At 46.5% G+C, this 23,312-nt stretch overlaps 2 protein-coding genes and 1 pseudogene across 2 annotated transcripts; 2 read left to right on the top strand and 1 right to left on the bottom strand.

The window, feature by feature from the left end:
* The first annotated feature begins 1,094 nt into the window (after positions 1 to 1,094).
* On the top strand, positions 1,095 to 2,747 carry PITX3 (paired like homeodomain 3). Its single transcript, XM_044236657.1, has 3 exons — positions 1,095 to 1,212; positions 1,388 to 1,590; positions 2,160 to 2,747. Exons 1-3 carry the CDS (start codon positions 1,095 to 1,097, stop codon positions 2,745 to 2,747), a joined length of 909 nt encoding a protein of 302 aa, XP_044092592.1.
* Positions 2,748 to 3,497: 750 nt separating this feature from the next.
* Positions 3,498 to 7,129, bottom strand: ELOVL3 (ELOVL fatty acid elongase 3). Its single transcript, XM_044240373.1, has 4 exons — positions 6,835 to 7,129; positions 5,486 to 5,617; positions 4,690 to 4,841; positions 3,498 to 4,430 (listed from the first exon to the last, which is right to left on the bottom strand). Exons 1-4 carry the CDS (start codon positions 6,933 to 6,935, stop codon positions 4,003 to 4,005), a joined length of 813 nt encoding a protein of 270 aa, XP_044096308.1. The 5' UTR covers positions 6,936 to 7,129; the 3' UTR covers positions 3,498 to 4,002.
* A 7,968-nt stretch (positions 7,130 to 15,097) lies between these two features.
* LOC122899288 lies at positions 15,098 to 22,059 on the top strand (annotated as a pseudogene).
* The last annotated feature ends 1,253 nt before the right edge of the window (positions 22,060 to 23,312 follow it).

The following is a 23,312-nucleotide window of genomic DNA, read 5'->3' as shown; positions in this document are numbered from 1 at the left end:
CAAGGTTTGGGGTAGGGAATAAGGGCGGGAAGGTGGCTTTAAGAAGCTCACATTTGCTCCTGGGAGCAGGGAGGTAGGAGTGCTGGTGGAGGCTCTAGAAGGAGTGTGATGTGTGTCTGCACAGACACAGAGGCAGACGAGGCCAGGACACCTAGTGATTTTCAAACTTGTTTTTGACCCTGGAACCCTTTCGTCAAATGCTGTCTCTCTAGAAAGTATAAACAAAACAGGCCAAAGCAGGACTGCCCTGGTTGAAGCAAACCCATGCAAGGCCAAGCTAGACTTCTATCCCTGAGGCTGGCCCCAAGTTCCAGTCCTTGAGGGGATTTCTGAGTAGGGCCCCTAGGAACACAGTTTGAAAAAGCAAATGAAGAAAAAGCAGTAGCTTACGAGTTTCCCAGACCTGGTTCAGATCCCAGCTTCACCATGCACAAGCTCTGTGAGCTTAGTGGTAACTTCAAGTCTGTTCCCTCACCTGAACAAGGGTGATATTTAAGATAGATGCATTCTTGTGAGGAGAGATATAATGAGGAAAAGGCCCATAGTAAGTATTCATAAATAATAGCAGTGATTATCCGTACGCGAGACATATTGGGCCTGGTTCAAAAATCAAATCTGTCCCACTGGAGAGTAACAGAGGTTTGGGCTGTATTGAGGTATGATCAGCTGAGGGGCAGGTGTGAGTTTGTGGGGATACTGGACATACATGTGAGAAGGAACCAAAGTTTTGGAAGATGTGGTGTGCAGTTGCATGGTTTTCCATGCAATAGCATGGTTTTCCTTAGCGGATTCAAGAAGTGTCTATTGCACACCAACTGGGCACCAGGCAGAGTTCTAGCTAGGTGCCCAGCAGTGAACAAAATACAGTCTGTGTGCATGTCTGTGCATAATGCCCCTGAGAATACCCCCTTCTCCCCTTAGGCTGCTATTTCCCTATTCTGTCCTAGGGTACCCCACAGAGGGGTAGCTTTATGTCGGTAGCTGAGAAAGGGGCAGTGAACTTGAGGGGAAACACTACTGGGAACCCGTTAACTGCGAGATTTTATCCCCATCCACCTGATCCGTGTCTTGTCTCCTTCCAGAGTCCTCCCTCCATGGAGTTCGGCCTGCTCAGCGAGGCGGAGGCCCGAAGCCCGGCCCTCTCGCTGTCAGATGCGGGCACTCCCCACCCACCCCTCCCCGAACACAGCTGCAAGGGCCAAGAGCACAGCGGTGAGCGCACCCCCTACCGGGGGTAGGGGAGATAACAGTTCAATCCCTCCTGGGGGTGACATCTGGCCGTGGGGGAAGGCCGGGTGGGAGTGAGCGGTCAGTGGAGGAGGTCCTGGAGCCACAGAATCCGCGCAGGCCTCGGCGCCCTGTGACCTGCCCCCACCTCGGCCCCCAGACTCGGAGAAGGCCTCGGCTTCGCTGCCCGGCGGCTCCCCCGAAGACGGCTCGCTGAAGAAGAAGCAGCGACGGCAGCGCACCCACTTCACCAGCCAGCAGCTGCAAGAGCTGGAGGCGACCTTCCAGAGGAACCGCTACCCCGACATGAGCACGCGCGAAGAGATCGCGGTGTGGACCAACCTCACCGAGGCCCGCGTGCGGGTACGGCCCTCCCAAACCTGAGCCCTCCACTATAGGCCCGCCGCTGCCCACCCCCCAACCCCCGCCCACCTTCCCCCTCCAGCCCGGGCCTCCTCAGCCGCCGCTCAGCTAGCAGCCCTGGAGGCCTCAGCCGGCGCTCCCTCCCTGATTGCCTACCCTCGGCCCCACACCCGACGGGCCCCTGCCTCGGTCTGCTGCCCCCCACAGCCTCCTTTGCACCAGCCTCCGGCCTCTGCTCCACTTCCATCCACCCTGTCGCCCCAGGCCGCTCGTTCCTTCTCCCCCAGCACTGTCTCCCGTGCTCTTCTTCACTCCTCTTTGACTCCATCCTACGTGCCCCCGCCCCAGACCCTATCGCCCTGACTCAGTCCTGTCGCCCACTCCTGTTCTCAGCACCCGGACTCGGTGCGCTCCTTCCACCCCCAGCTTGGCTGCCCCACTTCCGTTTCGTTTCTCTTCTGCACGGTCCCGGCCCGAACTCCGGGCTCTGGGACCCAGCCGCAGCCGCGCGGACCTGGGCCGGCCCCCGCCCGGCTCCGGCCCTGACAGCCTTTCTCCAACGCCCGCAGGTGTGGTTCAAGAACCGGCGCGCCAAGTGGCGGAAGCGCGAGCGCAGCCAGCAGGCGGAGCTGTGCAAGGGGGGCTTCGCCGCGCCACTCGGGGGGCTGGTGCCGCCCTACGAGGAGGTGTACCCCGGCTACTCGTACGGCAATTGGCCACCCAAGGCGCTCGGCCCGCCGCTCGCCGCAAAGACCTTCCCGTTCGCCTTCAACTCGGTCAATGTGGGGCCTCTGGCTTCGCAGCCCGTCTTCTCGCCACCCAGCTCCATCGCCGCCTCCATGGTGCCCTCGGCCGCAGCCGCCCCGGGCGCCGTGCCAGGGCCCGGGGCTCTTCAGGGCCTGGGCGGGGGACCCCCCGGGCTGGCTCCCGCCGCAGTGTCCTCCGGGGCAGTGTCCTGCCCTTACGCCTCGGCCGCTGCAGCCGCAGCTGCAGCCGCCTCCTCCCCCTACGTATATCGGGACCCGTGTAACTCGAGTCTGGCCAGCCTGAGGCTCAAGGCCAAACAGCACGCCTCTTTCAGCTATCCCGCCGTGCCCGGGCCGCCCCCGGCCGCCAACCTCAGTCCGTGCCAGTACGCCGTGGAACGGCCTGTATGAATGGCCCGGTCCATCTACCATCCCCGAGGGCGGGGGCGAGAATTCACAGCCTCCCCCGACTGGGGTCGTCTTGACTGGCTTGCGCCTACCCCGGGGTCTGAGAGGGGTGCTGGGGCAGCTCGGGGAGGGAGTCGCGGCCAGCTCAGGAGAGAGACTACCCCCTGCCGACCCTGAGGGTGGACTGGGTCCTACACACAGTCCACACTCCTGGGACTAAGGCCAGGAACAGGGACCAGTTCCCCGGGGGCCAACTGACCCTTGGCCCACCCCGCCTTCTCCAGACTCCCCTCCCCCATTTTCAAAGATAAACGAAATAAACGTGCGCGGACTGCCAAAGGCCTGATGATTCAGAATTGCGGTTGAGCTCCCGCCCCTCATGCTACCCCATGTCTAAAGGAGTGCACAGGAAAGAAGTGAGGCCCAGGCTTCTAGGGCTTCAGTCCCCTCTCAGCTGCCAGCACCGGGATGGGGCAGCTGGGAGATTCCAGGAGCAAAGTGGGGCACGTGCCCTGCGTGCGAATATAGAAGTGTGGTTTAGGGACTAGCTACTTGGCAGGCGTTGGCCAAAACTGGTGCTGAGGCGCCACCTCGTGGTCGCATGGAGGATGACTGGAAGTTCTGGTCAGGAACCCTTGCGGGTGTCAATTCCGCAACTTAGGAAGTTTATGACCTTAGATAAGTTAACACCGCCTTCCTGCACCTGTTTCTCACTGTTCCCATGAGGGGCGTGGATCTCTAATAGCAATAAAATTCTGGTCTGTAACAGACATTTATTAAGTGCCTACTAGGCCTAGAATTATTGTCTGCATGTGTGTGCCTCTCATCTTTCCACACACCTTCTTAGGCTTCTCAGTGATCACCCTGTTGCCAGCAGCCCTTTCCCGTCACAGCAGTCCTCTTCCCCCAAATCTAGAAACCCCAGAAGACTTGTTGGAATCTTTAATTTAAAAATGGAACAAGAGGAAGATTTCTGGGTAGAAATATAAATAACTCAGCTCTGGGGATCCTCCTCAGTTCTACCCCCATCCCAGGGCTTGCTTGGCCTTCACATTAAAAATGGAAACATCAAAGTACTAGATTACACCCCACCCACGGCTGACACTTCTTGCCTGTTATAACTTCCTGCCACCTTGGAGCACAGATCCCATGGGAAAAACCATACAGGGAAGGCCTCCTAATTATTCTCCCAAACCTAAGATCAACTCCCTGGTGCCGTGGCAGAGAGAAAGACTGGGGCTCCTTTTTCTCCAGCTTTTCACTGGCTCTTGGTCTTGACTTTGACCTTGGGCACTATGTAGGTTTGGTGGAAGAAATGGGCAAAGAGGATGAAATAGGTCGTATACAAGACAAGGGACCAGAAGCAGTGTTCCATTGTGGTGTGGCATCCCTGTTCCTGTCTCCAGATGTAAGTTAGGATGCCAACAATTGTTCCCATAAACATCTGTAGGATCTGCAGGCTGGTGACGAGCATAGGTAACCATGAGGGGGACTTCAGTTTGGCAGCCTTCAGAGTGTAGTACATGTACATGATGGCATGCACACCGTAGTTCATGGTCATGAACCAGCCTCCTGCAGACACCTTGTTCTTGTATCCAAAGCTCGTATACACTAGCACTGAGCTGTGGTGGTACCAGTGCACAAAGATGAGTGGTCGCTTACGCAGGATGATGAAGGCCGTGTCTCCTGGGAAATGGAGGGTCATAGCTGGCTTACCACCCTGTGTTGGGACCACCCTCTTTGATGGATATAGGGACACAGGGGGAATTCTCAGGGCATGGAGAAGGATCTTTGTGGCAAATAATTTAAAGAGGGGCTTGGGTAAGAGGTGTTGTTAGGACCCAGGGGGTGGGGAAGGGACTCTCCTTGTAATGGGAGAGGTAGGGGGGTCCTGAGGAGGGATGTAGTTGACTGGGCATCAGAGAGACAAAGCCTTGCCACTCACCAAGTTCAATAACCTTGCTGAGAACAAAGAGACAGGACCAGAATCCAATTACAGGAGTGTCGGCGAAGTTGGAGAAGCACAGAGTTTTCTTTGGGCTCCCACTAAGTACCAGGGCAGCCATAGAGCCCCATGTCCTCAGTGCCCCCACGATACTGAAATGGGACAGAGGAAAAGGGTGTAAGGGTCATCCCCAGACACCAATTCACCCTTCTCCCTTGGCCTGTCAGGTCACTGCCTCAAGCTTCACCATTTACCCCCTTCCAGCAGAATGGGTCACAGCTTCTGAGATCCTGGGGCCGGGATCCAATCAGTAATCTAGAGGAGATGAGGGCTGGGGAAGGACCAGGAAATGCTGGAGGATGGGACTGAAAGTTGAGTTAGGGACTACGGTTAATGGGATGAGTAGGAACCTGGGAGGGGATAGGGGATGGAATCTGGGAAGGAGGGGCAAGAGAAGTTATTGGAAGGTATTGGGAGAGGGTGTTAGATGTTGAGAGCATTAGAGGATGGAGAAAATTGTTAAAAGTACAGACTCCATGAGCACAAGTGGATTCATGAGAGAGAGAGAGCAGAGGTTGCCAGTATGGGGCCTGGGGAAGAAGGAAAGCAGGGTAATATGAGAGGAGGATGGAAGCTGGGGAAGGAGCTGGAGCTGAGGGAATGGGTTAGGGAGAGAGTTAGAGGAAAACTTGGGGCATTGACTCACTTGGGGTTTCCAGAAAGCTTTTAGGGATAGAATGAGGGTCTAGGGTCTACAGGATAGTCAGGGAGTGGAGATGGGGGGGGGGTGTCTTACCTGAAGATTGTAAGGCCGAGGGACCAAAGGATGAGAGGCCCCTGCAAGTTGAAGCCCTTCCGTGACTTCATGTAGTTCTGCCCCACAACGATGAGTAGCAGGTAGACCAGAGCTATGGGGAATGAGGTTGCCCTGGCAGGCAGAAGGCAGAGGGGATGGGCTTATGGGTGGGTCCTGGTTAGAGGAATGCCCACTCATCTCTCAGGGTCAGTGCTCTGGGTTGGAGTCCCAACTCTGCCACTTACCAGCTGTATGACTTTGGAAAAATAACATTCCCTGACAGTGTTAAGGTATATAAAGTACCTAGTACAGGGCTGGGGCTGTGTACAGGTTTCTGTGATTATTGCTCTCAGGGGAATTGTGAGTGGGTGACAACTACGGGGTCCATGTCTAGAACCAACCCAGAACTCTGGTATTTAGAAGAATGTGGCAATAGTTTCTGCCTGTTTGGGTCATGGCAAATTGTCAGTCCACAAACTGACAAAAGTCAGTTCACAAACACCTCTGAGGAGCTTTAGGGCAAAGTCAAAGAGACTGGGGAAATCCTGACAGAGGTTCCCAACTGTGTCTCCTTTTCCACAGCGGGGGACAATGGAGTATTTGGGAAACAATGTGATAATTGTGAAGGGCAGACTGTCCCTGGACACCAGCACTATGCCCGCACACCTGTACACACAGCCACAATGGACAGAGGAGAGTCGTTCTAGAAGGTGGAGAGGAGGAGGAGTTCAGATCAACCCCTTCCTCAGAGATCATGTCTCACTCCCCTCTTTCCCTTCAGTTTCCATCTCCTACTTTCCTCAACCCATTTTCTTCCTTTCTCCCTCTCTTCCATCCTGTCTCTTCCTCTCTCATTCTTTCTTTCCTCCAGATCTAATCTCTGAGATGTCACGCTAACTGCACCTTGGACAACAGGGATATGGAGACAGTACAGGGGAGCCCCACACCTTTGCTCTTTAAGAAAACCGTCGCAGGGGCGCCTGGGTGGCCCAGTTGCTTAAGCGTCTGCCTTCAGCTTGGGTCATGATCCCAGAATCCTGGGATCGAGTCCCACATCGGACTCCCTTCACCAAGGAGCTTGCTTCTCCCTCTCCCTCTGCCCCACTCCCTGCTCATGCTGTCTCTCTCTCTCAGATAAACAAACGAAATCTTTAAAAAAAAAAAAAAAAAAGGAGGAGGAGGAGGAGGAGGAAGAAGAAGAAAAGAGGAGAAAAAGAAAAGAAAAGAAAAGAAAAACAAAGAAAATCATCGCAGGCACCCAGTATCTCCTCCCCCACGCCAACCCTCCCCAAATAGCAGTCGTTAAGGTCAGGACCCTGGCACTGCCTTTCGCCTTCCCCAGGTCTCACCAGTACTCCTCCAAAAGGGGTCTCATGTCCCAGAACACCTCGAAGTTGTAAGGCTCCAATAACTGCTCTGTTCCGTCCGAGGCATTCATGGTTGTGAACATTTAGTTCTGCAGATGCCGAGGTCCGGAGCTTGAGAAGCTGGGCTAGAGGTTAAGGGCACCGAGGATGCAGCGAACTTTGGGGCAGGACAAAACGCACGCGGGACCCAAGGAACTCCGCGGCTAGCGAGGAGCGTCAGATTCAGGCACGTGGGCCACACTCATACAACTTCCATCGCCGCAGCCACTGCGGTTTATGAAGCTGATTGCAAAGCTGCGGGGCCGGGGTGGGAGGGTGAGGGCACCGCGGCCCCTCCCAAAGCCAGGCAGTTATCCAATCTCGACTAAGATACGCCCCTGTCCTGCAACTCGCTCTCTGATTGGTCATCCTCAAGGGCACCTCCCCCAGGGGTTTCTCACAGCCTATCCCAAACGCCTGTGACAGGATCCCACCATGCCCACTTTCCCATCCTTTTCTCCCGCACCTCCATGCCCAACTGCTTGGCTTAGCTCCTATGGCCTTGCCGATGCCCGGACAGGCCAGTCTTCCCCTGGTACAGCCAACCATACCCTTTGCCTCAGTTCGCTTTAGTCCTGACCTACTTGGCAGTGAGGAGACAGTGGAGATGTCCTCAGTCTCTGATGCCTCCGTTCAGTAATTCGGGTGTCAGTTTCCCGCCTCCCTGAGTCCCTGGGGAACCCGGACCCCGGATGAAGATGAATCTCCCCCATAGTCCCATCTGCCCTTTTCAGGTCTGTGATTGTAGTGGAAAGGAGATACTTTTAATTTTTTTTTTTTTTGAAGATTTTATTTATTGGGGCGCCTGGGTGGCTCAGTCTGCCTTCAGCTCAGGTCATGATCCCGGCGTCCTCGGATCGAGTCCCCCATCAGGCTCCCTGCTCAGCGGGAAGCGTGCTTCTCCCTCTCCCATTTCCCCTACTTGTGTTCCCTCTCTCGCACTCTCTCTCTCTCTGCCAAATAAATAATAAATCTTTAAAAGAAAATAAAGATTTTATTTACTTATTTGACAGAGAGAGAGAGAATGAGTGGTGGGGGTTCTATCTAAATGACCTTCAAGTGTATCCCTTTGTCCCTGTACTTCACCTCTCACGTGGTTGGCTCTCATACAGCCATTATCTTAGTCATGTTAACTGGTCGCACCACCTCCTTCTCTAATACAGTGCTTCTCTCTCTTCACTGCACTAGAACTGGAAAGGAACTCCCAAACCTGGCTGATTGTGACATTCTTGAGCCCTAATCCCAGAGTTTCAGACCCAGTAGGTGGTCCCAGACTGTATTTTGGAAACCATCATTGCCCTCTCATCTAAAACCTACAATGGAGGGGCGCCTGGGTGGCTCAGTTGGTTAAGCGTCTGCCTTAGGCTCAGGTCATGATCCCAGGGTCCTGGCCTGGAATCGAGCCCCATGTCACCCTTCCCTGCTCAGCAGGGAGCCTACTTCTCTCTCTCCCTCTGCCCCTTCCCCTGCTCTCCTCATGCTCTCTAATAAATAAATAAAATCTCTAATAAAATAAAATCTAAATTGGATCATGCTGCTTTCCTGCTTCAAACCCCTCAGTGGCTCTCCCCGCCCCCCAAAACATTTTATTCATTTATTTGAGAGGGAGAGAGGAGAGAGAAAAAGAGCACACATGCAAGCTGAAGCTCACACAAGTGGGGGAAGGTAGACCCGAAGGTAGGCACAACCAACTGAACCACACAGGTGCCCCCTTCAGTGGCTCTTGACTGCTTCATGCGTAGGCTGACACTCAGAAGGTGCTGGGTACATATTTGATGGATGAATGAATAATGGAAGGATGAATACTACAAAAATACTACACGTGTTGCGAGAGCTGGATTCAAATCCCAGCTTCACTGTTAACTAGTCATGTCGTTTTTGGCAAGTTATCTAACCTCTTTGAGACTCGAATTTTTCATCAGTAAAATATAGACTGTCATACTTGCTGCTGACCTCACATGGTTGGGGGTCAATATACAAATCACATAATGTCAAGAAAAGGATACTGTGGATTAGACAGACACATGGAAATGTCAGGGTGAGTCATTTTGGAAAATTTACAAATGCATATAGTGTAAGTATACTCGGTCCTGAGTTTCTCTCGAATGAAGATATTTTACATTGTCTTTCTCTGTGAAGTTTAAAGGTTTTATTTTATTTTTTACAGTTTTTTGGGGAAGGAGTGGCTTTTTTTTAAAAAAAGATTTTATTTATTTATTTGAGAGAGAGCATGCAGGAACCGGGTTGGTGGGGGAGGTTTGTGGGGGAGTGGCAGAGGGAAAGGGAGAAGAAGACTCTCCAGCTGAGCAGAGAGCCTGTCACTGGACAGGATCCAAGCACTCCAGGATCATGACCTGAACTGAAGGCAGACACTTAACTGACTGAGTCACCCAGATGCCTCTGTTTTTTCTTTTTTTTAAAAAGATTTTATTTATTTATTTATTTATTTATTTATTTATTTATTTCTTCGAGAGAGAGGCAGGGAGAGCACAGAGGGAGAAGTAAACTTCCTGCTGAGCAGAGACCCTGGCTTAAGCTTGATCCTAGAACCCTGAGATCATGACCTGAGCTGAAGGCAAACGTTTAACCAACTGAGCCACTCAGACACCCTGCCCCTATTTTTCCTTTTTTAAGATTTATCTATTTATTTGAGAGAGAGCGAGCACACACGTACAGGAGCATACACACAGGCATGGGTCGGGGAGAGGCAGAAGGAGAGAGAGAATCTCAGTCAGGCTCGTCTCTGAGCACGGAGCTGGACAGAGAGCTCGATCCCAGGACCCTGAGATCATGATCTGAACTGAAATCAAGAGTCTGATGCTTGGGGCGCCTGGGTGGCTCAGTGGGTTAAGCCGCTGCCTTCGGCTCAGGTCATGATCTCAGGGTCCTGGGATCGAGTCCCGCTTCGGGCTCTCTGCTCAGCAGGGAGCCTGCTTCCTCCTCTCTCTCTCTCTCTGCCTGCCTCTCTGCCTACTTGTAATCTCTCTCTGTCAAATAAATAAATAAAATCTTTAAAAAAAAAAAAGAGTCTGATGCTTAACTGACTGAGCCATCCAGGCATCCCTAAGGATTTTATTTTATATATTTTTTAAAAAGATATTTATTTATTTGACAGATCACAAGTAGGCAGAGAGGCAGACAGAGAGAGAGGAAGAAGCAGGCTCCCCGCTGAGCAGAGAGCCTGATGCGGGACTCGATCCCAGGACCCTGAGATCATGACCTGAGCCGAAGGCAGAGGCTTTAACCTGCTGAGCCACCCAGGCACCCCTAAAGATTTTATTTTTAAGTAATCTCTACACCCAGTGTGGGACTTGAACTCATAATCCCAAGATCAAGAGTCATAGGCTCCACTGACCGACTCAGACAAGCGCCCCTTATTATTTCTCAATGAATGCTTGTTTACCCCACTAGTCCTTGAGCTCCATAAATGCAGGGAATATGTCTATTTTGCTCAACATCATTCCCCTAACACTGGGCATATACTAGGTACTTGGATAATATTTGCTACATGACTGATTGGATGGCTGAAATCCTCAGCCTATAAATCTGGGTGACACTCTTTGTTTCCCCAGGATAAACACACACCCCAAGCTTGTCTGGCCTTTTGGCTCTTGGCCTCAGCTTCCTCATCTGGAAAATGGGGATAATATCTACCTCAGAAGAATGTTTATGAGGATCAACGAGATCATATATTTAGTTAAAGAGCATTATACAATGTAAAGTGTTAAGCGAACACCAAAGAAGGTAAATTTGACAAATTTCAATTTCTTTTTAATAAAGCTGAATTAAATTAACTTGAAAGTCACAATCTGGCGAATGGTTGCACAGCAATATGAAATGTACTTAACAATACTGAATTACACAGTTAAAATTAGTAAATTTTATGTTACCCCTATCTTCCTGCCATTTTTTAAAAATTTAAAGGAAAAGTTATAATGGGAACAGTTTTAAGATAAAAAGTTAATGTGCATACTACCTAAAAAGCTTGACCTTTAGTTCTATCTCTGACCCTTGGTAAGTGGCTAAAAACATAGGCTCATCTTATAGACTCCAGTGTCTCCAGATCTACCTGTCATTAGCTTCCAGAAAGATCGTCCTAAAAGATACATTATCTCATACCATTTCTCTTAAAGAACAAAAAAAATTATCACATTTTAGCTTTAGAAAATTCACAACTCCATTACACAAGTACTGTATTTTGTGTTTTTCAACCACTTTACCTCTCTCCACATTGTTTTATTTCTCCAGACATCTTCTCACCCTGACAAATCCTTCTTTGTTTGGGCTTAGCTCTAAAGGCACTTGACCTGCGAAACCTAACCTGCTTAAGAGTCAATTCCTTCCTTCTCTGTCTTCCACCCACAGGACTTTGCCCAAGCTGCCTGCTGGTATGGTGCTTCTACAAATAGAGTAAGTTAATTATATATTTTCTATACTACCTGGTTCCCCCACCCTACCCCAATGGTCATTTTTGTTAGGGCACTCATCCTTGAGGGAAGCACACAGCACTTGGCACATAGGTGGCACTCAAAATACGTCTGTTGCTTTGAATCGAATAGGCATCTAGGGGAAATACAAACAGTAAATAAATAAATATATATATATATATATATATATATATTTAAAGACTCAACTTCCTTAGTAATTATGGAAATGCAAATTAAAGACTATATGTATAGTATGGTCCCAATTAACAGCCATTAAATCAAGTAAAAATTAAATACCCAACGCCAGTCGAAGCCCTGGGAAAAGATACATCCGTACCTAGCTAGTAGCTGGGTAAATTGACTTAATCCTCCTAGAAGCACACTTAGGTAACACTTAGCAAGAACCAACTGGTATGCTTTGGCCCAGTTCCTCACCTAGAAATTTAAAACCCAACGATATAAGCCAAAAGAAAAAAAAATCTGTATGTACTGAAACACTTATGTCAGGCGGTGATTAAATTATTAAACACTTAACAGTACAAAACAGCTTACAGCTATCAGAACATGGAGAAATATGAAACCATGTTTGTAAAATAATGTGAAAGAAAACAATATTTAAAACTGTAATTATGCTATTACCTCAGTTACCTCAAAGTAATGATGTTTTAATTTTTTTTAAAGATTTTTTTTATTTACTTGACAGAGAGAGAGAACAAGCACAAGGAGGGGGAGAGGCAGGCGAGGGAGAGGGAGAAGCAGGCTCCCCACTGAGCAAGGAGCCAGATGTGGGACTGGATTCCAGGACCCTGGGATCATGACCTGAGCCAAAGGCAGATGCTTAACTGACTGAGCCATCCAGGTGCCCTAGTGATGTTTTCAAAGAGTGAAGTTGGAAAGAAACACTAAAACGTGAAATTATTTGATGGGGTGGGTGAGATTATAGGAACAAAATTAGAAGTATTTTAAATTTTCTTTCATGATATTTTAAAATTGATGTCACAAGATTTTGGAATGCTACACATCCAGGGGAAAATGTTTTTAATAGCATAGGAAGTGCTCTGGATAGAATGTAAAATTCCATCCTATCTATGTAGGATATGAGACTATGGATAATATGGTCTCAGATTTGTGGAGCAAAATCATAGAAGACTGTAAATAGAATATTTGTAAACTTTCTGTAGAGGAAAAAAAATATGGAAGAAAACTATGCTGAAAACAAACACTGGAAGGAAATGCACCAAAATGCTAACAGTTTGTCTGGATGGTGGAATATGAGTGTTTCTAAAATTATTTTTATAATCAGTATATGTTCAAAAATAAAAATAGATGATTTAAATTTTTTGGGTTGAATCTTTCCTTTCCATGTGCTCTGTCCCTAAATTGGCTTTTCTGCTCCTACTTTCCCCTTCAGATCCTGCATGGTCACATCAGATCATCTCCTTGCCCCAGTATTTTTACTGTTTGGTTTTGCTTCTATATTTCTTCCTGTGCCTTTGCTGGTTCTTCTTCCCATACTTCCCACCTCCTTAATGCTATTGATTTTTAAAGTCCTGTCCCTGTCCCTTACTCCTTCTCACTGTGTACTTTCTTTCCTAGTTAATTCCCTTTCATGATCTCACCTGTTACATCTATTTGGCTAACTCCAAACAATTTATCTTCCATCTTGACCTCTGTTCTCTGTTCTTGCTCATATTTCCAACTTCCCACTGTACTTCTCCACCTGGCTAATCTGAGTTACAGACAGCTCACATTCAGGTATTGAAAGCCAGCCCATTTTCTTCCTAGACCTGTTCTTTTTGCTGACCTCCTTATTTCTTCTTTTTTTAAATAAGATTTTATTTATTTATTTGACAGAGAGCTAGAGAGCACAAGTAGGCAGAGCAGCAGGCAGAGGGAGAGAGAGAAGCAGGCTCTCTGCCGAGCAAGGAGCCAGACATGGGGCTCGATCCCAGGACCCTGTGATCATGACTTGAGCCGAAGGCAGACACTTAATGATTGAGCCACCCAGGTTCCCCCCAGCTTCCACATTTCTTTTTTTTTTTTTTTAAGATTCTATTTGTTTATTTGACAGAAAGAGATCACAAGTAGACAGAGAGGCAGGCAGAGAGAGAGAGGAGGAAGCAGACTCCCTGCTGAACAGAGAGCCCAATGCAGGGCTCAATCCCAGGACCCTTAGATCATGACCAGAGCCAAAGGCAGAGGCTTTAACCCACTGAGCCACCCAGGCACCCCATCTAACTTCCCCATTTCTATTTAAATTCACCACCAGGCTCCCAGGCTCCTAGACAGGACAGGCTACATAATTTGTGAGGCCTAATGCCAAATAAAAATATAAGGTCCCTTGTTCAAAAATTATGAAGACTCTCAAGATAGTGGCAGCAGAACATGAAACTGAGTGTAAGGCATTTCTAAGTGCAGGGCCCTATGGGGTTGCACAGGTTACATACCTATGAAGTGAACCCTGTGCCCAGGCTTAACCCTGGGGGCCCAACTCTGATTCCTCTCTCTCCTTTATTTTGGTTTGGTTGACAGGGTATATAATGCATCCACTCACAAAGATGGGAAACAATGTTAGAGGAATAAGTGTGAATAGTGGGGAGAAAGGGAGAGAGCTTCAGTTTGGGCGCTATGAATGCAAGGAACATCCAGATCAGAGGACACAATAACCAGTGTCTACAAATGAGGTTGTCAATCTGTCTTTGACACTCAGGGTAGAGGATACCACTGAACTCTTGGCTGTGGATGAAACTGGCCAAGGTGAGGTCAAGCAGGGCCTTTCAAACTGGGGTCCATAGACCATTTATACTTAATCTCCAGCTTGTTAAAAAGGAAATCTCTTGGGGTGCCAGGGTGACTCAGTTGGTTTACCTTAATCATCTGCCTTCAGCTCAGGTCATGATCCCAGGGTCCTGGGATAGAGCCCACATCAATGGTGCATGTGTCGGGCCGGGGGGTGGGGGTGACTCCTCAGGGTGTATTTGCTTCTCTCTCTCCCTCTGCCTGCTGCTCACCCTGCTTGTGCATTCTCTCTCTCAAATGAAATAAATAAATAAATATCTTTTAAAAAATGAAATCTCCTAGTTCACCCAACCTTCTGAATTTGAATATTTGGAGGTAGGTAGGGCTTGGAAATTATAGTTTCAACAAGCTTCCTGGGTGATTCTTTTGCTCATTAGAGTTTTGGAACTATTAATGAGAATCAGAAGATTGAAGAAGCTACAACCCCAGGGGAAATACCAATGCATGAGGCTTTCATGATTTTTTGACTGAGACACACAAGGAGAAATACACATCATGTTGTAACTCCATACATACACATATATTGGAAACAACATCTTTCATTACATACACATCCTATCCATGTTGTGTCTGATATTTTTATTCCACTATATTTCATTGTTTAAAAATGCCCATCATGGCGTGCCTGGGTGGCTCATTCGGTTAAGCATTGGACTCTTGATCTCGGCTCAGGTCTTGATCTCAGAGTTGTGAGTTCAAGCCCTGTGTTGGGTTCCACACTGGGGGTGGAGACTACTTAAAAAAAAATGCCCATCATGACCCACTAATAGGCTGCATCTTATAATTTGAAACTCACTGGTTAAGGAGTTACCAGAAGGAGAGGGTATTGCTAGGAGCCAGGAAAAATAAATCGAAACTCTCCACAGGTTCTTCAGAGTCTAAACTACATTTCAAAGTTTTTGAGAGTCATCTTTGTCATTTGTATCTGAGTCATTTCTTCGCTTGTTAACTGTTATTGGACAAATGAATTCATGGAGGCCATGGCTCTACCAAGAGCCCATAGTGACCCCTGCTGTCCAAGCCACCAGCCCAGGTCAGTAGGAGGCTATGCAAGATGGGGCAGCACCACCAAATGTAGGTACTAGAAAGAAGGTTGGAAGTGGTTAGAGAGAAGCCGCCCTGGCTTTGTCTTTGTCTTCCGCTCACCAGATGCAAATCTGCTCACCAGATGCTCACCTGCTAAGGATTGTCTCTGTCTTGTGGGCTGCACCTTCTTCTCTTCTCAAGAGCCTCCCTGACCACAGCCTGTCTCACGTCCACCTACTGTTGACATCAACTATCTTAAAAAAAGAAAAGAAAAAAAAGAAAGAAAAACATTAAGATAAGTGAAATAAGTCAAATGCAAAAAGACTACATATTGTGAGGCCATTTATATCAAATTCTATTTATTTGAGTCCTTTCTTTTATTCTTGATAAGTCTGGCTAGAGGTTTATGAATTTTTTAAATATTTTTTTTTATTGGGATGCCCAGGTGGCTCAGTCGGTTAAACGTCTGCCTTTGGCTTGGGTCACAATCCCAGGGTACTGGGACTGGGTCCCATGTCAGGCTCCTTGCTCAGTAGGGAGTCTGCTTCTTCCTCTCCCTCTGCTACTCCCCCTGTTTGTGCTCTCTCTCTCTCTATCAGATAAATGGATAAAATCTTTTTTAAATTTTTTAATTTAAATTCAATTAATTAGATATAATGTAGTCTTGATTTCAGAGGTGTAAGTCTGTGATTCATCAGTCTTATATAATACCCAGGGTTCATTACATCACATGCCCTCCTTCTTGTTCATTAGCCAGTTACTCCATCCTTCCACCCTTCTCTCTTCCAGCAAAGTTCAATTTTACTGATATTTTTTCAAAATATCAAGCCAGCTCTTGGTTTCATCAACCTGTTCTGTTGGGTTTTTTTTTTTTTAGTTTCTATATTATTTATTTCTGTTCTAATCTTTATGTGGGATTCTTAAAAAAAAAAACACAAAATCACAGTGGCAGAAGGCAGGTCAGTGGTTGAATATAGCTAAGTGTTAAGTAAGGGGATTGATTGCATTGGGGCAAAGGGAATTTTTTATGGTGATGGAAATATTTTATATCTATGTAAAGAATTGTTAAGAAAGTTGTCTATGGGAAGGTAAACTGGGTGAATAGGAGAAGTGGTGGGGCTTTTGACATTTTTGGAATTTTTTCTGGGTGTACTAGTTAAGAAATAAATAGCTAAAATAGAGGCATCTGGCTGGCTCACAAGGTTGAGCATGCAACTTTTGATCTTAGGGCCAGCCATGAGTTCAAGCTCCACATTGGGTGTAGGGCTTACTTTAATTAAAAAAGAAAAGAAAAGAAAAGAAAGCTAAAATAAAATAAGTACAAAAATAAACTGAATTTAGGGGTATCTGGGTGCTTCAGTTGGTTGGGCGAATGACTTTTTGTTTCGGCCTGGTCCTGAACTCCGGGTCATGGGACGGAGACCCACATGAGGATCTGTGCTCAGGGCAGAGTCAGCTTGGGATTCTTTGCCCCTCCCCCACTTGCACATATTCTCTCTCTCTCAAAATAAAGTAAATAAAATCTTTTTTTTTTTTTAATAAACACAACTTAGGGGCTCCTGGGTGGCTCAGTCATTAAGCGGCTACCTTCAGCTCAAGTCATGATCCCAGGATCCTGGGATTGAGCCCCGCATCGGGCTCTCTGCTCTGCGGGAAGCCTGCTTTTCCCTCTCTTGCTTCCCCTGCTTGTGTTCCCTCTCTCGCTGTGTCTCTCTGTCAAATAAATAAATAAAATCTTTAAAGTAAACTGAACTTAGACTCAGAATTTTTTAAAGAGAGAAATATGATCATTTTTAGACTCAAATTTGAAGTGGGTCATACCTGTTATATGAACATATTGACATTTTAAAAATACAATTACAACAACAACAACAACTAACATCTACTGAGTTTTGCCATGTGCCAGGCATGGGCTAAGAATTTAGTAAGAACTTGAGGCATACAGAGGTTAAGTAATGTGTCTAAGATTATACAGTCAGCCAGAAGCTGTAAATTTCTGGAGGTGACTGGATCCTTGTAGTATGGAAGAGACTAAGATGGAGTGGGAAGTGCTTCCTGTGGGAGTAAAGTGCGGGTGATAAGAAAGGAAATTGACTGTACTGGCCCACAAAAGGCCTTGGTGTGAAAACTGAGCCGGAACAACTAGCAGGCCTCAGAGAACAGGTCCAGCGGCTCAAGATCTAGAGGGTCATGTTGTGGGGGTTACACCCCAATTAGAATTCTCTGTGTAGAATCCAAGGCAAATAAGCAAGGCATGCAAGACATTAAGGATATCCAGTATGAGCCAAGAAAACCTGATCTTGGACGGTTGGCCACCTATCAGGGATATAGAGCTAACAGGTGCCTCTCAGCAGCTGGAAGGGCCAGGATGGATGAGAGGCACGCAGGGAAAATAGGAAAAATGGGGAAATAGTCGAAGGGTAGAAGAAGTGTAGGGTCCATGATAGAGAAATCCCCCCAGTTAGTCCTATCCATTGCTTCAGGGACAGAATGGGCTCAGGAGGCCAACTAGTGGATGGAACAGGGTGTTGCTTAATTAACCCTAAGGCCTGAGCATCTCTAGATCGTCTGATTGGGAGGCTGAGCCGCTGCAAGCCAGTGTCTGCACCTTGACATTTCACCCACATGACTAGATCTTCTCCTGGGATCATTTCCAAATCTCAATTTCTACTGCTTCCTTGAGAGCTCACTCTTCTGATTCCTCTGTGGGAAAACAACCAACCTCCTTTGGTTTCTCCCCTGCATATCTGAGAGCTTCAAGAAATGTCAGTTCTGTCCCCAAGACAGGGAACTAGTTCATTAATACTATCTGTTCAATAGCTAGTTCCCACCACCTTAGAACCCGAGTCCATAGCTGGACTATTGCTAGTTGGTATGAGCCTGAATCTTACTTTTTGTTTTTTGTTTTCCTAACTGTGTCATCCTGCCTCCCCCAATTTATTAGAACTTTTCTGAGAGCCAGGACCATGTCTGTCACACCATCCAATCTATCAAAACCTCAAGGTTCTATCGCCAAATACATACGTTGCTCTGTCCACTACATATAAACGGATCTAATGCAGGAAACTAATAACACACGCAAATTGACTAATTCTAGAGAGGTTTTGATAAGGGAACTATTAAACTAATAAACCGGTGTAGAGAAATACAGGTGGCAGCCACTTTACCCTTAGAAGGAAGGAATGGGAGAAGGGAGCCATTACTAGAATACAGAGACACACAGAGCTTTGGGAGAAGGCTGCCTGGCAAGAGCTATTACCTGTTATCAGTTGCCATAGGTGCTCAAAGCAACCCTGCAGACTGAGGTCTCTTCCCAGTGCTGCACATTGGCCAAGTTCAACCAGAAGCCAGAGGGCCTAGGAACCAGTTAATCAGTCTACATAGGTCAACCTCCAGAGGAGGACAGAGTGAACCTGGAGGGGTAAACAGAACATCATCATCTTTAACCTCGATTCCTGCAGTAACCTTAACCTATTGTCTGATTTCTTCACAGCTGCCAAAGTAATCCTTTTTTATCTAATGTAATTAAATATATGATGAAAGTCACCATTTTAACAATTTTTTTCATTTTAATTAATTTATTTGGCAGAGAGAGAGAGTGCACAAGCAGGGGGAGTAGCTGGCAGAGGGAGAGGGAAAAGGAGGCTCCTCACTGAGTAGAGACACCGATGTGGGGCTCCATCCCAGAACCCTGAGATCATGACCTGAGCCAAAGGCAAACGCTTAACCAACTGAGCCACCCAGGGACCCTTATTATAACTTTATAATAAGCTTAAATTGAGAAGTATTACAAGGTTTTTTTGTTTTTTTGTTTTTTTTTTTTTTTAAAGATTTTATTTATTTATTTGAGAGAGAGACAGTGAGAGAGAGCATGAGTGAGGAGAAGGTCAGAGAGCGAAGCAGACTCCCCATGGAGCTGGGAGCCTGATGTGGGACTCGATCCCGGGACTCCAGGATCACGCCCTGAGCCAAAGGCAGTCGTCCAACCAACTGCGCCACCCAGGCGTCCCAGTATTACAAGGTTTTAAGAAGAGGAATTACATCAACATATATATTTATATAACATATAATTTATAATTTCTACATCTATATTTTATATATAATATATATTTATAATCTTTAAAATCTATATACAGATAGATTTAGATTTTTTCTATGTATTATATACATATAGATTTTATTTTTTTTAAGATTTTATTTATTTATTTGACAGACAGAGATCACAAGTAGACAGAGAGGCAGGCAGAGAGAGAGGAGGAAGCAGGCTCCCTGCTGAGCTGAGAGCTCGATGTGGGGCTCAATCCCAGGATCCTGAGATCATGACCTGAGCTGAAGGCAGAGGCTTTAACCCACTGCCACCCAGGCACCCCGATTTCATTTTATTATTTTGTTATTCTCTTTTTTTTTAAGACTTTATTTATTTATTTGAGAGAGAGACAGTGAGAGAGAACATGAGCAAGGAGAAGGTCAGAGAGAAGCAGACTCCCCATGGAGCTGGGAGCCCGATGTGGGACTTGATTCCGGGACTCCAGGATCATGACCTGAGCCGAAGGCAGTCGTCCAACCAACTGAGCCACCCAGGCGCCCTATTTTGTTATTTTCTTAAAGATTTAATTTATATATAGGGGAAAGAGAGCGAGAGTGAGCAGAGGGGAGGGGTAGAAGGAGAAGGAGAAGCAGACACTCCACTGAGCAGGAAGCCCTACTCGGGACTTGATTCCAGGACCCAGAGATCATGACCTGAGCCAAAGGCAGACACTTACCTGACTGAGCCACCCAGACACCCTAGATTTTAAAGATTATATTTATTTATTTTGAGAGAGAGCATGAGTGGGAGGAGGGACAGAGGCAGAGGGAGAGAGAATCTCAAGCAGACTCCACACTGAGCATGAAGCCCTATGCTGCTTCACACAACCCTGAGATCATGACCTAAGCTGAAATCAAGAGTGGAATGCTTGGGGCGCCTGGGTGGCTCAGTGGGTTAAAGCCTCTGCCTTCAGCTCAGGTCATGATCCCAGGGTCCTGGGATCGAGCCCCACATCAGGCTCTCTGCTCGGTGGGGAGCCTGCTCCCCACCCCCCACCTCTCTGCCTACTTGTGATCTCTGTCTGTCAAATAAATAAATAAAATCTTAAAAAAAAAAAGAGTGGAATGCTTAACCGACTGAGCCACCTAAGCACCCCATCTTTTGAAATTTTAAATCTTATGCTTGATCCTAGGACCTGAGGATCATGACCTGAGCCAAGGCAGATGCTTAACAATTTGAACCATCCAGGCACCCCCATTTTAACTTATTTATTTAATATTTTACTTACTTAGTTATCAGAGAGAGAGATAGCACGAGCAGGCAGAGTGGCAGGCAGAGGCAGAGAGAGATGCAGGCTCCCCCCGAGCAAGGAGTCTGATGTGGGACTCGATTTCAGAACTCTGGGATCATGACCTGAGCCAAAGGCAGCAGCTTAACTGACTGAGCCACCCAGGAATCCCTTTTTTTTACTATTTTAAAGTGTAGGGTTCAGTCGCATTAATTATTTTCATAATGTTCTGCAGCCATCACTATTATCTATTTCCAAAATTTTTTATAACCCCAAACAGAAACTTCCCACTAACCAATAATTTCCCATTTCTCTCACCCTGAAGCCCCTGATAACCTCTCATCTACATTCCATCTCTGTGTTTTTGCCTATGTCAGATATTTCTTATAAATGAAGCCATACAATATTTTTCCTTTTATATCTGACTTCTTTCACTTAGCATAATGTTTACAAGGCTTATCCATGTTACACAATGTATCAGAACTTCATTCCTTTCTATGTCTGATTAATATTCCATTGAATGCATATACCACATTATCCATTCATCTGTTGATGGACACTTTGGTTGTTTCAACCTTTGACTATTGTTAATAATGCTACAATGAACATTAGCATACATGTATTTTCAATATTTCTGGGTATATATATAAGACTAAAACTTCTGGGTCATATAGTAATTCTATGTTTAACTTCTTAAGTAACTCTAAAGCAAAGTTTTAAAAATGATGTAAAATTCACAATGACTCAAAAAAAACCCCTAAACATCCAAAAAATAAAAGCAAGAAAATATTATCCATAAACAGGATAAAAATCAATCAAAAGAGGCCATAGATAAATCTAGGGCTACAGAGACCCAGGGTCCTGGCAGCAGGGTGGCCCACAAACTGATAGCAAGGATATAGCCAGCCCACCAAGGCCAGTTATAAGGGACTGTCTTGGCTGGGTATCACTGGCCCAGATGTCAAAGAATGGGATGTGTTCAAGACCACCCCGGGGCCATTTGCCAGCAAGCACAAGCAGACGATCCAGAAGCATCCTCAAGTTCCAAGTACAGTTCCAGGACACGTGTGCCACCATTGGTGTGGATCCTCTGACCTCTGAAAAAAGATTTTGATCTGAGATGCTGGGGATATAAATTATCAAAGTGTGCCTAGCCCTTTCATTTCCACTAAAATGGAAGATAGAAAAAAGATCCAAATGAAACTTCTTTGGAGAACTTTGGAGGACCTACAACAATAGGTATTAAAAGGAAGAAGAAATTTTGCCTAGGACAACAGCCAAGATAACCTGATCAGGGTCATTAAGTAACTAAGGCCACTGGCTTCAGTATCACCATTGTGGGTAGCACTTACCTCATCAGTCTGTTCTGAGTTCGATAGAGATCACACTAGTTGTTGTTGCTGGCATGGAAAATGGCCACCTGAACATCAGAGAAATCAAAGCTAGACTAAGTGAGGCAAGTTCTAGAACATCTGCTGAAGGAAAGGTCAGCCTAGTTGGACCCAGAAGAGGCACATTACTGTCTGCCAGCTGTTTCCACTGACCTCTACTCCCATAAGATTACCACTGATAAGGCCAGAGAAGTCCTCTTCTGGATCTGAGAGTGTGGAAGAGGGCACAGCAGCTGACAGGGAGAAGAGAGTGGAGCTAGTGGTAAATAAAACCTGAACAACTTTGTTTAAAAGTTGTTTAATTTAAAAGAAAAATATCAACCAATAAAAACAGATCCAGAAGGGTGCCTGGGTGGCTCAGTGGGTTAAAGCCTCTGCCTTTGGCTCAGGTCATGGTCCCGGGGTCCTGGAATCAAGCCAAGGGCTCTCTGCTCAGTGGGGAGCCTGTTTCCCTTCCTCTATCTCTGCCTGCCTCTCTGTCTACTTGTAATCTGTTTGTCAAATAAATAAATAAATTTTAAAAATCTTAAAAAAGATCCAGAAATAATGTGATGGAACTAACAAACAAGGGCATAAAAACAGTAATTATAAAAATGCTCTAGGACAACTGGATGGCTCAATCAGTTAAGCATCTGCCTTCAGCTCAGGTTATGATCCCAGGGTCCTGGGATTAAGTCCCACATTGGGTCCCTGCTTAGTGGGGAGTCTGCTTCTCCCCCTCCACTTCTCCTTCCCCTTCTCTCTCTGCTGTGCTCTCTTTCTGTCAAATAAATAAATATAATCTTTTAAAAAATGATCTATAAGTTCAAAAAGGCAGGGGAAAACATGGCTACAAAAATTAGAGAAAATGGAGATATAAGAAAGAATACTGATGAAACGTCTAGATATTTAAAAAATACATTATACGAAATGGAAAATATACTGAATGGGATAAAGCAGATGCTGAAGAAAAGATTAGTGATCTGAATAAATAAAATAGAAACTAACCAGTGAGGAGTCCAAGATGGCAGAGGAGTAGGAGACCTTAATTTATTCTGGTCCCAGGAATTCAGGTAGATAAGGATCAAATCATTCTGAACACCTATGAACTCAACTGGAGGTGGAAGAAAAGAAGAGCTGCAACTCTGCAAATAGAAAAGCAACCACTTTCTGCAAGGTAGGAGGTGAGGAGAAGTGAATCCAAAGTGATTTATGGGAAGGTAGACTGCAGGGGGTCGGGGGGTGGGGGCAGGGAGCTTTCATCAGCTGGCTGTTGGCAAGTGACAGAGCAGGTGAGCACAGAATCAGAACTCTTAGAAGTCTGGGGCGGCTCAGTGGGTTAGGCCTCTGCCTTCAGCTCAGGTCGTGGTCTCAGGGTCCTGGGATCAAGCCCCGCTTTGGGCTCTCCATTCAGCAGGGAGCCTGCTTCCCCCTCTCTGCCTGCCTCTCTGACTACTTGTGATCTCTCTCTCTCTCTATGTCAA

The sequence above is a fragment of the Neovison vison genome, chromosome 2 (assembly GCF_020171115.1).
Source record: "Neovison vison isolate M4711 chromosome 2, ASM_NN_V1, whole genome shotgun sequence".
Taxonomy (NCBI): Eukaryota; Metazoa; Chordata; class Mammalia; order Carnivora; family Mustelidae; genus Neogale; species Neogale vison.
This window is presented reverse-complemented; position numbering and strand designations above follow the sequence as displayed.

Coding starts and splice junctions, on each gene's coding strand:
- PITX3 (XM_044236657.1), top strand. CDS start 1,095: ATGGAGTTCGGCCTGCTCAGCGAGGCGGAGGCCCGAAGCCCGGCCCTC. Junction 1,213..1,387: donor CAAGGGCCAAGAGCACAGCG/GTGAGCGCACCC, acceptor CTCGGCCCCCAG/ACTCGGAGAAGGCCTCGGCT. Junction 1,591..2,159: donor TCACCGAGGCCCGCGTGCGG/GTACGGCCCTCC, acceptor CAACGCCCGCAG/GTGTGGTTCAAGAACCGGCG.
- ELOVL3 (XM_044240373.1), bottom strand. CDS start 6,935: ATGTTCACAACCATGAATGCCTCGGACGGAACAGAGCAGTTATTGGAG. Junction 5,618..6,834: donor CCCCTTTTGGAGGAGTACTG/GTGAGACCTGGG, acceptor TCTGCCTGCCAG/GGCAACCTCATTCCCCATAG. Junction 4,431..4,689: donor CAGCAAGGTTATTGAACTTG/GTGAGTGGCAAG, acceptor TCCATTTCCCAG/GAGACACGGCCTTCATCATC.